We start from the raw sequence: 14,742 nt of genomic DNA, 5'->3' as shown, positions 1-14,742 counted from the left end.
AAATTTATAACCTAAAATATTTGTGTCAAAATAGCATAGACATCAAAAAGTCTTTTTAGCTTCTGGACTAAGATAACATAAAACAACAAACATTAGAAGGAAGCAAATCTTAAAATTTTATTCACTTATAATAAAAAAAACAATGTTGCAACTTAAAATTTTATTTAGCACTGTAATTTATAATGTGGAACACAGAGTAGAAAACCAGTATTATAGCTTGTTTTCTAGTATATCTAGAAATAATGTATGTGTGATATCAATGCCTCTGCAATATTTGTATTAGCATAGATTCACTATCATAATGAATAACCAAAAATACAATAATGTTTTTATTAGATGGTAGATTTAATTCTATAAGGATACAATGGTAAATATGGGAAATTCTGAATGTCAATGACATGTGCCCAGGACCCACCTCATCTGACATAAAGAACTTTATAAAACACTGAACAGCAGCACTTTCAGGCACCCAATTATTGAAATTAAAGAACTCATCAAGGGATGGTCTATAACATTGCCTATCTGGGATGAAGGTACTGAAAACTAAACTAAGTATTTAGATATCTGTGCAAATTCATTTACAAAGGGGATTTGAGAATCTCAACTAATTTTGTTTGAATGGATGTGCGCAATCATAGGTAGTGGAACTATCCAGTTATTACAGTTTACCTGGTTCAAGGGGACTAACTGGAATCTTTACAACAACTATGCTTGGCACAATGCCCTTCACCTTCACTCTTCCTTGCCCAAAGCCCAGGCTGCAGTGCTCTTGTACTATCCAAACTAGTGAATTGCTTCTGACTTGATGCTGGTTGGGTTGTTGAAGGTCAGATAAATCTTCACAGAAGTGCACAGAAATCTCAGGATATTAGCACAGGGGGTTCTGGGTCACTGTCCAACCTTGGCAGAAGAACATTGACAAGAACATTCAAGGTGCTGGAATAGCCCATGATTCAGGATAAAAGTGTTTCACCTCAGAAGAGAGTAGAGCATATTTCATAAGAATAAGAATCAAGTATGCTTTATCTCTTCTGCCAAAGGTTATGGGGCTCTCTATGTGAGCATGTGGTAGTTACGAGAATCAAGAACCAGAGGTCATGGAATACCCACTACAGTACTCCTTATATCAAGCCTGGTGGAATCTTTGTTCAATCATCAGATAGAAAATAATCAGTTTGAAGCCCAGATCAGGCTATGGTGCTTCTCTGTTCCAAGTCTGAAGTGGTTCCCACTCTCCTGGACTGAAAAACTCTGTCCACGAAAATACGAGGAAGCCCTTTGGCAAAGGTTATTTCCTTCACATATGCTGAGGCCATCAGTGAAGTCCTTCCAGGATAATGGGCTACATGATTCATTCTCACATCTTTTTCACCAATTTATCTATGTATCTTTTTATCAAATTTCATCTTTTACATAATGCTCAACTACTCTGCCCTGTTTTAAATACCTAAGTCACCAACAAAGCTTCCTTATCTATAGACAATAGGACCTATTTCACATATATTTTAAAATATTATACATTTCATCTTTTTTCTTAATTATTTTCGCTAAAGGAATTTAATATACGCCTGTGTGACTCTGTCTCTACTTTTATTCTCCAGCACCACATATTTTCATAAAACAGCCTGTAGCTCCTTGTGAGTATCCAACAAATATCTTGCCTGTGTATGATTCATCCAGTGTAATATCTATCTATGTCATTGAAAAATCATTTTAATTAGGTAATCTGTTGGATAGAAACCATCATCGATGGGAGGAAATGCCCTTGGTCTTGTGAAGGCTCATATCCCCAATTTAGAGTAATTTCATGGTGTTGAAGTTAGAGTGTGTGGGTGGAAATGGGAGCATCCTCATAGAATCAGGGGGAGGGGGAACGGCGATAATATTTGAAATGGAAATACATAAAATATCCAAGAAAAATTAAATTATTAAAAGTAAAAGAAAATAAACCAAATTTCCCATGAACATGACATTTTCAAGAAGGCTGTTTGGATATAATGATGAAGAGTTCAGCTAAAGAAAATCATCTAGTCTCTCCTCTCTTCACACAAAAGCTCATGGGATTGATCAAAGTTTCTTGGAAGAGTGATTGCTAATCTCATGACCTCTGTCAGACAGATTTATTCCAAGATGCAGCTCTAAACATTGCAATTAGTGTTGGTGAATCTGATTCTTTTTTTCTGTATTTGTGTCTCTGTGAAAAGAATATTAACTTGAGTCATTTTTCCACATGATATAGGAGTGCTTCCCACAATATCACATGCAAATGTCGTAACATTAAATTGTAATTTTTCAGTTTGTTTGCTGAGTCATGACACTTTCAACTGATATCGTATGATCTGCACAGAGACATAGAGTTAGGTACAGTTTATTAAACTATGTCTAGCTCTAGATACAGATGGGAATCTGGATGTAATAATTGCTTGGTGAATTAGCTTTTAGTTCAATTGAAAAATAACTGGAAATAGAAATTGAAGTGAATTAGTATTTCCTCTGGCTCATTGTTTCAGAGTTAAGCATTCTGATCATTGACTGTTCCATTTTAGATAGAACCTGATCATAATGATGATGTGTGATAGAAAAAATGTTGCTTATCTCACACTGGCAGAAAATGCTTAGTGAGAAGAATAGATGTGGGCTACATCTTGCATTCAAAAACATGTCATTTTTACCTTCTGACCTCTTAAACCTTACATTCTAAAATTTCAATTGTTGTATCTGTTTAAAAGGTTTGAACACAAAAAGATTTGACATATTTGAAACTCAAAGCATGATAATTTTCGTAAACCTCTTCCTAGGACTGAAGCAATTTTATAAAATAATTCAACCTATAAAGGCAGAAGTTGTGGTACATATCACAGTTTAGAATTTTTAATTTGCTATCAGTCCTGCTTGCCCTGGTGCCTGGAGGAAGACAGATACTTGTGTGAGAGAGACATTAGTCAAGCAACATGTGGCTGGAAAATACTCCATAAAAAGAACACAGCACCCAGAAGTGCAGACATCCTGAGACTGCAGGACAGACAGCCACTTCTGCACACTTTGCCCACATCCCTAGTCCAAGGGGAAACTGCACAGTGCCTCTGGATACAGGAATAGAGGAACAGACAGCTGCCAGTACCTGTGGTTCTGGTCTCTGCCCAGGACCGACCTGAACCAGCCAAACAGCTGCCTGAAGCCAAATCCCCTGAGGGACAGAGCTGGATCCTCAGAAATGTGGACACTCATGAGAAGTCAAAGGAAACTACCATCTGCCCACATTCCAAACCCAAGAGGGAATCGCCTAGGGCCAACTGTGCCCTCTGGGTGCAAGGAGCTAGGAGCAATCAGATGCAAGAAATTTCTGATTCTTTCCCATGCCCAGAGCTGGAATACAGTCATCAGGTACACCTATACAACTGAAATCAGAGCACCTGTTCTCAGAAAATGCTGAAAGGAAACAGGAAAACAATTCTACAGGAGTGCTGACACAGAGGCCTACAAGAGGGTCAAGTGACTCTCAGAAAAAGCAAGACAAGCAAACAGGAGAGGCAAGCCAATGGCTACAGGCAAGTGCAGGAACCTAAACAACAGAAACGAAGACTACTTGGCATCATCAGAGCCCAGTTCTCCCACCAAAGAAACTACTGGATATTCAAACACACCAGAAAAACAAAATCCAGATGTAAAATCACATTTTATGATAATAATGGAGGACTTTAAGAAAGACATAAAGAACCCCCTTAAAGAAATGCAGGAAAACACAAGTAAACAAGTAGAAGCCCTTAAAGAGGAAACACAAAAATTCCTGAAAGAACTATAGGAAAACACAACCAAACAGGTGAAGTAATTGAACAAAACCATTCAGGATTTAAAAATGGAAATTGAAACAACAAAGAAAGCAGAAAGAGAGACAACCCTGGATATAGAAAACCTAAGGAAAAGACAAGGAGTCATAGACACAAGCATCACTAACAGAATACAAGAATCAAGAGAGAGAATGCTAGGGGCAGAAGATACCATAAAAAACATTGACACAACTGTCAAAAATAATGTAAAATGCAAAAAGATCATGGCCGAAAATATCAAAGAAATCCAGCACAAAATGAGAAGTTCAAACCTAAGGATAGTAGGTATAGAAACCTACCTCCAAATAGATTGGACCAGAAAAGAAATTCATATAATTCAAATAATAGTCAAAGCACCAAATGCACAAAACAAATAAAGAATATTAAAAGCAGTAAAGGGAAAAGGTCAAGTGACATATAAAGGCAGACCTATCAGAATTACACTAGCCTTCTCACAGAGACTATGAAACCCAGAAGATCCTGGAGAGATGTCATACAGACCCTAAGAGAACACAAATATCAGCCCAAGCTACTGTATCCAGGAAAACTCTCAATTAACATAGATGGAGAAACCAAGATATGCCATCACAAAACCAAATTTACACAATATCTTTCTTCAAATCCAGCCATACTAAGTATAATGGATGGAAAACTTCAACACAAGGAGAGAAACTAAAGAAAGCAATTGTATAATCTTTTTGTAATGAAACCAAAAGAGAGACACACAAGTATAATTCCAGCTTTAACAACAAAAATAACATGAAGTGACAATCACTATTCCTTAATATCTCTCTACATCAATGGACACAATTCCCCAATAAAAAGACATAGACTAACAGACCGGCTATGAAAAGGGGACCCAGCATTTCGCTGCATTAAGGAAACACACCTCAGTGACAAAGATAGTAACTGCTTCAGAGTAAATGGCTGGAAAACAACTTTCCAAGGAAATGGCCCAAAGAAACAAGCTGGAGTCACCATTCTAATATCGAATAAAATAGACATCTAACCAAAGTCACTAAAAAATAAGGAAGAAAGCTTCATATTCATCAAAGGAAAAATCCAACAGGAAGAATTCTTAATCCTAAATATCTATACTCCAAATGCAAGACCACCTACATTCATAAAAGAAACCTTACTAAAACCCAAAGCACACATTGCAACTCTCTCAATAATAATAGGAGATTTCAACACCCAACTCTGATCACTGGACAGATCATGGAAACAGAAATTAAACAGAGACATGAAGAGACTAACAGACGTTATGAACCAAATGAATTTAACAGGTATTTATAGAACAATCCATCCTAAAACAAAAGGATATATCTTCTTCTCAGCACCTCCTGGTACCTTCTTCAAAATTGACCATATAATCAGCCACAAAGCAGGCTTCAACAGATACAGGAGATAGAAATATTTCCATGCATCCTATCAGATCACCACAGATTATTACTGGTCTTTAGTAAAAACAATAATGAGAAGAAATCCCACATGTACACGGAAGGTGACCAACACACTACTGAATGACAACTTTGTCAAGGAAGAAGTAAAGAAAGAAATTAAAGACTTCTTAGAATTTAATGGAAATGAAGATACAACATACCCAATATTATGGGACATGAAGAAAGTGGTGCTAAGAGCAAAACCTCATAGCTCTGAGTGTCTGCAAAAAGGAACAAGAGAGAGCATATGTCAGCAGCTTGACAGTGCACCTGAAAGCTATAGAACAAAAAGAAATAAATAAACCCAAGAGGAGTAGAATTCAGGAAATAATGAACCTCAGTGCTGCAGTCAACCAAGTAGAAATAAAAAGGACTATACAAAGAATCAACAAAATCAGGTTCTGGTTCTTTGAGTAAATAAACAAGATAGATAAACACTTAGCCACACTCACCAGAGATTACAGAGTGTATCCAAATTAACAAAATGAGAAATGAAAATGGAGACATAACAACAGAATCTGAGGACATTAAAAAATCGTCAGATCCTAATACAAACACTATATTCAACAAAACTGAAAAATCTGAAAGAAATGGACAATTTTCTAGGTACCACAGTTAAATCACAAATAAATGAACCATCTAAACCATCTAAACTGCTAAAGATATAGAAGTTATTAAAATTTCCCAACCAAAAAGAGCTCAGGACCAGATGTGTTTAATGCAGAATTCTATCATTCCTTCATAGAAGACCACATACATATAATGTCCAAATTATTCCACAAAATAGAAACAGACAGAGCACTACCAAATTTCTTCTAGAAAGCTACAATTGCTCATACAAAGACCACATAAGACCCAACAAAGAAAGAGAACTTCAGACCAATTTCCCTTATGAATATTGACTCAAACTACTCAAGAAAATTCTTGCAAACCGAAACCAAGACATGAAAATGATCATACTTCATGATCAAGTAGCCTTCATCCCAGACCCCAGAGATGCAGGGATGGTTTAATATAGGGAAATCCATCATCATACTCCACTACAAAAACAAGCTCAAAGATAAGAACCACATGATCATTTCAGTAGATGCTGAAAAATCATTTGACACAATTCAACACCCATTCATGAGAAAAGACCTCGAAAGATCAGGAAATAAACGTGCCTTCTAAACATTGTAAAAGCAGTATATAGCAAACCAGTAGCTAACATCAAATTAAATGGAGAGAAATTTGAAGCATTCTCACTAAAATCAGGGACTAGATAAGTATGCCTACCCTCACCCTACTTATTAATATAGTAAGCAAAGTCCTAGCAAGAGCAATCAGAAAACGAAAGGAGGTCAAAGGGATCCAAATAATGTAAAATATCTAGGAGTGACTTTAAGCATGCAAGTGAAAGATATGTGTGAGAAGAACGCCAAGTCTCTGAAGAAAGAAATTGAGGAAGATCTCAGAAGATGAAAAGATCTCCCATGCTTTTGGATTGGCAGGATTAATATATTAAAAATGACCATTTTGCCAAAAGCAATGTACAGATTCAATGCAATCTCTATCAAAATTCCTACTCAATTCTTTATAGAGATAGAAAGAGCAATCCACAAATTCATTTGGAATAAAAAAAAACAAGATAGCAAAAACTGTACTCAACAATAAGAGAACTTCTGGGGGAATCACCATCTCTGACTTCAAACAGTATTAGAGCAATAGTTATAAAAACTGTATGGTATTGGTACAGAGACAGGTAGATAGATCAGTGGAACAGAATTGAAGACCCAGAAATGAACCCACACACCTATGGTCACTTGATATTCGACAAAGCAGCTAAAATCACTCAATGGAAAAAAGATAGCATTCTAAACAAATGTTGCTGGTTGAACTAGAGGATAGCATGGAGAAGAATGTAAATCAATCCATTCTTATCACCCTGTATGGAGCTTATGTCCAAGTGGATCAAGGACTTCCATATCAAGCCAGATACACTCAAACCAACAGAAGAAAAGTTGGGGAAGTGTCTCAAATGCATGGTCACTGAGGAAAATTTCCTGAAAAAAAACAAAACAAAACAAAACAATGACTGATGCGCTAAGATCGAGAAACAGCAAATGGGACCTCAAAAAACTGCAAAGCTTCTGTAAGATAAAAGACACTGTCATTAGGACAAAATGGCAATCAACAGATTGGGAAAAGATCTTTACCGACCTACATCTGATAGAGGGCTAATATCCAAAATATACAAAGAGCTCAAGAAGGTATACTCCAGAGAGCCAAATAACCCTATTAAAAATGGGGGTACAGAGCTAAACAAAACATTCTCAGCTGAGAGTTATCGAATGGCCAAAAAACACCTAAAGGATCAACATCCTTAGTCATCAGGGAAAGGCAAATCAAAACAACACTGAGATTCCACCTCATAGCAGTCAGAATGGCTGAGATAAAAAAAACTCAGTTGACAGCAGATACTGGCGAGGATGTGCCAAAAGAGGAACACTCCTCCATTGTTGTTGGGATTGCAAACTGGTGCAACCACGCTGGAAATCAGTCTGGAAGTTCCTCAGAAAATGGATATTCCACTACCTGAGGGCTCAGCTATACCTCTCCTTGGCAGATACCCAAAAGATACTCCAACATACAACAAAGACACATGCTCCACTATGTTCATAGCAGCCTTATTTATAGTAACCAGAGCTGGAAAACATGAAGATACCCTTCAACATAGGAATGGATTCAAAAAATGTGGTAAATCTACAAAATAGAGTACTACTCAGCTATCAAAAACAATGACTTCATGAAATTCATAGGCAAATGGAATGAAGTAGAAAATATCGTGAATGTGGTAACCCAATCACAGAAAAACACACTTGGTATGCACTCATTTAAAAGTGGATATTAGCCAAAAGCTTGAATTACCCAAGATGCAATACACAGATCACAGGAAACTCAAGAAGGATGACCAAATGCAGATGCTCCCTCTCATTCTTGAAATAGAAAAAAATTATCCATAGGAGGAGATAAAAGAAGCAAAGTTCAGAGCAGCAACTGATGGAATGACAATTTAGAGCCTGACCTACATGTGGCCCATATATATACAGCTACCTAAACTAGGTAAGATGGATGAAGCTGGAAAATGCATGCTGAAAAGGACCGGATATAGATCTCTCCTGAGAGACACATCCAGAGCAGGTCCGAAACTGAGGTCAATGCTAGCAGCAAATCACTGAACTGAGAACAGGACCCTGTTTAGGGAAATTAGTGAAAGGATTGAAAGAACTGATGGGGGGTTGGGGATTTAGCTCAGTGGTAGAGCGCTTGCCTAGCGAGCGCAAGGCCCTGGGTTCGGTCCCCAGTTCTGAAAAAAAAAAAGGAAAAAAAAAAAAAAAGAAAGAACTGATGGCACTTGCAACCCCGTAAAAACAACAATGCCAACCAATCAGACCTCCCAGGGACAAAACAACTACCGAAAGACTATACATGGACTGACCCAGGGCTCCAACTGCTTATGTAGCAGAGAATAGGCTTGTTGGGGCACCAGTGGAAGGGGAAGTCCTTGGTTCTGCCAACGTTGGATCCCCCAGTACAGAGAAATGTCAGGGAGTGTGGTAAGGGAGGTGTGGGGGGGCACCCTTATGTGTGAGGCGGTAGGGATGCAGGCTTATGGACAGGAAACTGGGAAAGGGAATACCATTTGAAATGTAAGGAAAGAAATATGTCTAACAACAATTTTTTTTAAAAAAATAACACAGCAGCAACATACAATCTTCTTCTTCACTGAGATATTGTTTCTCATTTTTCACATTTCTATTGGTATAGTCCTTGTTCAGGTAAGATACAGACTGAGCAAGTTGTATTTAAAAATATAGCAACAAACAGATAACTATGAGCTGTGTGTGTGGGGGGGGTGGGTAGGTGGGGAGAGAGAGAGAGAAAGAGGGAGAGGCTTAAAAGTTATCATGGATTTTCAAAAGAACAAAGATATTATGTAACTATTAGTTTCAGAAACCATAAAAAGCAGAGAGCTTCCCATAGTTCAAAAACCATCATTGGGACTTAACTCTTTCTGTAGTATCAGGTCCAGTGATTGTGTAATGAGGAAATTTTGAAACCAAGACTTCTACAAGGTTAGATGGCATAGCAACTCAACCAAAGTAGAGCATGGGACTGCTAAGCCCAGATCAGAAATTATGGGGTCATCCATGCAATCTTCTTCATTCACAAAGAGAGAGAGAGAGAGAGAGAGAGAGAGAGAGAGAGAGAGAGAGATCATTTCTTTTGTTTCAATTTTGTGGAGTACTTTGAAGAGTATTGGAATTAGGTCTTCTTTGAAGGTCTGACAGAATTCTGCACTAAAACCATCTGATTCTGATTTTGGTGCAAAAAATTCACAACTCATTTCTTCAGAAAGATAAAAAGAGCAATTCTCAAATTCTTCTGAAAAACCACAAACCAAGGATTGCAAAATCTATTCTCAACAACAAGAGAACTTCAGGGGGAATCACCATCCCTGACCTCAAGATGTACTACATAGCAATAGTGATAAAAAAACAGCATGGTATTGGTATAGAAACAGATATATAGATAAATAAAGTAAAATTGAAGACCCAGAATTAAACCCACATACCCATATTCACCTGATCTCTGTCAAAGAAGTCAAAGTATCCAATGGGAAAAAGACAGCATATTCAACAGATGGTGCTGGCAGACACTATATCAACAACCAGGCTGCATACACCACCTGAGATGAGGTCCCGAACACATATACAACAGAGGACACCCCAGTCTGGGTTTAGTCAGAGAAGATGCACCTAATCCTCTAGAGACTGGAGGCCCAGGAAATATAGAGTTCTGGTAGGGTGGTGGGGAGGCAGTGAGGGGATATCCTTGTGAAGACAGGGGCAGGGAGGGAGTAAGGGAGGAGGTATGGGATGTGCAACACTCTGAGGGTAGACATGGAGGGGAATAAAATCTGAAGGATAAAAACAAATACAAAATTAAAAAAGAAGTAAGCAAATTGATCAATGCTATTCTCCTGTACAAAGCTCAAGTACAAGTAGATCAAGAACCTTAACATAAAGCCAAATACACTGAATCTAATAGAAAAGAAAGTGGGAAAGTGCCTTGAACACATGAGCATAGGGCAAATTTTCCTAAAGAAAATATCAATGGCTTAGGCTCTAAGACCAACTATTGACAAATGGGATCTCACAAAATTGAAATGCTTCTGTAAGGCAAGAGACACCGTCCATAGGACAAAAACAATAAATTGCCAATTCGAAAAAGACCTTTACTAAACCTACATTCAATATAGGGCTAATATCCAAAATATACAAAGAACTCATAAGGTATTCAGAGAACAAAATAACACTATTAAAAAACGGGGTACAGAGGTAAACAAAGAATTCTCAACTGAGAAATGTCAAATGGCTGAGGCAGATAAAGCAATGTTCAACATCCTTAGTCATCAGGGAAATGCAAATCAAAATGACCCTGAGATGCTACCTCACAGCAGTCAGAATGTGTAGGGAGCGGCTAAAGATGGCGCTGACATCCGGTGGTCGTTTGTGGTAAACACCTACAGCGCATGTGTTGGCATACCCCCAGCACCTACAAGGCCAGGGTGATATTCATGCTAAATAGGTATTTCATACTCCACCAATCCCCAGTGGACAAATTTACAGCCACAGTCTGTTTTGTATATAAGGCAAGTGCCTTTGTTGCTCGGGGTCCCCTTATCATCAATAAGGTGTTCCTGCAATAAAGGCTGATTGAGAAGGATCCAACGGTGTTATGTCTTCCTTGTCGGTCGAGGTGGGCGTGACAAGAATGGATAAGATTCAAAAGTCAATTCCAAAGGTCCAACACTGGGGACCCTATGCTCAGTATAATGGTTGGCTTCAAGCATCCACTTCTATATATCAGGATCTGGCAAAGCCACACAAGGGATAGCTATATAAGGTCCCTGTCAGCTTGCACTTCTTTACATCTGCAATAGTGTGTGAGTCTGATGACTATATATGGGATGGATCCCCAGGTTGGGCAGTCTCTGGATGGTCTTTCCTTCAGGCTCTTCTCTACATTTTGTCTCTGTATTTCCTGCTGTGAGTATTTTGTTTCTCCTTCTAAGAGGGATTAAAGCATCCACACTATGGTCTTCTTCTTGAACTTCATGTAGTGTATGAATTTGTGTTAATAGGAAGAACATCAATATCAACCAAGCAGACCTCCCAGAGCTCCCCGGGTCTAAACCACGAACCAAAGAGTACAAGTCGAGTGAACCCATGGCTCCAAACACATATTTAGCATAGAAAGGCCTTGGATGGCATCAGTGGGAGAAGAGGCAGTTGGTCCTGTGAAATCTTGATGTCCCAGTATAGGACAATGCCAGTGCAGGTAGCCTGGAGGTAGTTTATGGGAGGGTGGGGGAGCGCCATGAGAAAAGCAAGGTGAGGGGTGATGGGATATGGGGTTTCTGGAGGGAAAACTTGGAAAGTGATAACATTCAAAATGCAAATAAAAATATACAGTAAAAGAAAAGAAAAAATCTTAGGGTGACAATAGATGATGTGAGGCTATAAAGGAAGAGGAACACCTTCCATTCCTGGTGTAATTACAAGCTGGTACAACAACTCTGGTGTTTCCTCAGAAAATTGACCATAATGCTACCAGAGGACCCAGCTATACAACTCTTGGGTAAATACCCAAAAGATGTTTCAACATGTAAGAAGGACACATGCTCCTCTCTGTTCTTATCAGTCTTATATATAATAGCCAGAGGCTGGAAACAGCCCAGATGTCCCTCAGCAGAGGAAGGGATACAGAAAATATGGTACATTTATAAAACAGTACTATTCAGCTTTTAAAAACAATGAGGTAACCATGTTACAGAAGAACATAAATGGTATGCACTCACTGATAAGTGAATTTTGAGCAAAAAGCTAGGAATACCCATGATACAACTCACACACGTTATGAAGCTCAAAAAAGGAATACCCAAGTGTGGATTTTTCAGTCCTAGTGAGAAGGGAAAAGAAAATTATCTGCAGAGATAGAGAGTGGATGAGCAGAAAGAGGAGGAAAAGTTGGGACAGGATCAGGTGTGGGAGGAGATGGGGAAAGAAATACAGAGGTTCAGGAAATTGAAAGGACATGGGGATGAAGAACTGTTGGGTATTCTCTGGAAAGCCCCAGATTCCAGTTAAACAAGAGGCTCCCAAGACACAATGGAGATAGCATAAGCTGAAATACCCAACAAAGGAGAGAACCTGAAGAGACCAGATTTAGGGGTTCACCATAGCCCCAGACTTAGGGATGAAGCCACACAACCATCTCAAAAATATTATACAGAATTGTTCCCATCTAAAGGGAATGCAGGGACAAAGAATGTAGCAGAGACTGAAGGAAAGGATATCCAGAGACTGCCCCACCTACTGATCTATCCCATCTGCAGCCATCAAACCCAGACACAATTGTTGATGCCAAGAAGTGCAAGCTGACAGGAACATGATATAGCTGTCCCCTTAGAGACTCGACTTGGGCCTGACCAATACAGATGCAGATGCTCACAGCCAACCATTTGATCAGGAGACCACAATGGAGTAGTTAGAGGAATGACTAAAAAGCTGAAGGGGTTTGCAACCCCATAGGAAGAAAAGCAGTATCAACAAATGAATGCCCCACCCCCCCAGCGATCCTAAAGACTTAACCACTATCCAAATAATACACAGGAGGCACACATGGCTCCAGCTGCTTATTTTGCAGAGGATTGCCTTATCTGACATTTATGGGAGGGGAGCCCTTTGATCCTGTAGAGGCTTGATGCTCCAGTTTTGGGGGAATGATAGTGCAGTGAGGTGGTAGTGAATGGGTGGGTGGGTGAGGGAGCACCATCATAGAAACATAGGGATGGGACTGGGATAGGGGTTTTTCAGAAGGGAAAGTGGGAAGGGGAATCACATTTATAATGGAAATGAATAAAATAAATTTAAAAAAGAAAAAAAAAAGAAAAACCTGATAACATACAGGAACCATGTAGAATATTACTAACCCCATTTGGCACAAATAAAAGAAACTAAAGCTCACTGGAGAGGGTGCAGAAGACCAGGGATGTGTGGTAAACTGTTATGGATGAATTATTTATACTCTATTCATCAAAGCTATAACTTCACAACCCAGTTTTGGCAGTGCTCAGAATTTCAGATCTATTATGTGAGAGACTATTCTGACCTTCTCAGCTGTGACAGTTCAGGTAACTAACTGGAGTCCTTTACTTTCAATGGTAAGAGTAGCTCAGAGACAGCGGAATGATTCTATTCTTGGGGCATGCTTACCTTTAAGTTCCAGAAGCAGGACCAAGAGCAGGGCACTGTGAAGAATGTTGGCCCAGGTATCTAGGAGAAGCATGGTTGGGGATAAGAAACCTCTTGTGATCAGAATCAGTTCTCATGAGTTCCCAGTTTCTTATACATAGAGAAAGGAAGTATTGTAACTTAGTATGCATAAGGTCACGTCAGTGTTTCGTGAAAACAGGAACTATACTGCCTATTTTGAAATAGATACTCAATGTTGCATGCAGCTGCAAGGAAGGAGTTCATATTTATCAGTTGTTTTTAGAGGGACTCAGATGTGCATAACATAATCCTTTCTCTTTTCCTTGACTCGGAGCTGGAGCCATACTGTATCAAGTATCTTGTTCTGTTAACACACCAGTTAGTATCCAGTACAAAATACTGTTTCCCAAACACCTAAGATCCTAGATGTTGTTGATGTGTGTCAAATTCTTTCCAAGTGCCACATAAAAGTTGTCAGTCAGGCCCATAAAATATTTGTAAGAGTAGTCCAATGGTGACCTAAACCACCTGTTCTCTTGGAATGATCCCTTATATATTGCTTCGTGATATCAGGGTAAATGTAGTCCAGTTGAAACTTAGGAGTCTTTTTGCCTACACAAGCAATAAAATATGTTATAATTAGTATTAATTGTGAACTTCTCACGTGTAAAAGAAGCCACAGAGGACATCTGTGAGAAATTGTTGAAGTGTGACTGTATCTTAGCCCAACTGTGAGGGATTGTCTTTAGTTAACTGTTTTGCGAAAACTCATCTTAATTTTGTGCAAAGTATTGTCCTACAAAGTACATTGAAGTGTAAAATGGAGAGAGACAGTTGAATACTAGCATACTTGTATTAATTCACTGGTCTCAGCTTTTGACTATAGACATAATGTAACACCCTGCCTCAGTATTTTGTCACCTTGAAATCTTTGCAAAGATGTACTGTAATTTGCATTGTAAACCCAATAAACCCATGATCTCTTGCCTTTGCCTTTGCCAGGGTATACAGTCTTACCATGTTGATTTCTTCTAGATAGCAAATGGGAAATCTTTAGTAAGTATATGAGTAATGGCGTATGAAAGTGTATATGCAACGGATATTGAATAGACTGCTTTTTGAGACAGGGAGGACATACTGGCACAGTGAACT

The 14,742-nt window shown here is 38.7% G+C and overlaps 1 protein-coding gene across 4 annotated transcripts in view; it reads right to left on the bottom strand.

The window, feature by feature from the left end:
* Sirpal1 (signal-regulatory protein alpha like 1) overlaps nt 1-13,745 on the bottom strand; it is a 188,818-nt gene extending 175,073 nt beyond the window's left edge. For 2 of the 4 annotated variants that reach the window (XM_063282859.1, XM_017591208.3), the window contains exon 1: nt 13,591-13,743. In XM_063282859.1, coding sequence (XP_063138929.1) covers nt 13,591-13,663 — 73 coding nt within the window. In that variant the 5' untranslated portion in view covers nt 13,664-13,743. Of the gene's footprint in view, nt 1-13,590 lie in introns of all 4 variants that reach the window. The other 2 variants (XM_063282858.1, XM_039103580.2) reach the window with 2 other exon arrangements.
* Nucleotides 13,746-14,742: the final 997 nt, after the last annotated feature.

The sequence above is a fragment of the Rattus norvegicus genome, chromosome 2 (assembly GCF_036323735.1).
Source record: "Rattus norvegicus strain BN/NHsdMcwi chromosome 2, GRCr8, whole genome shotgun sequence".
In the NCBI taxonomy this organism is placed as follows: domain Eukaryota; kingdom Metazoa; phylum Chordata; class Mammalia; order Rodentia; family Muridae; genus Rattus; species Rattus norvegicus.
Note: the sequence above shows the minus strand (reverse complement) of the source record. Positions and strands in the feature narration are given on the sequence as shown.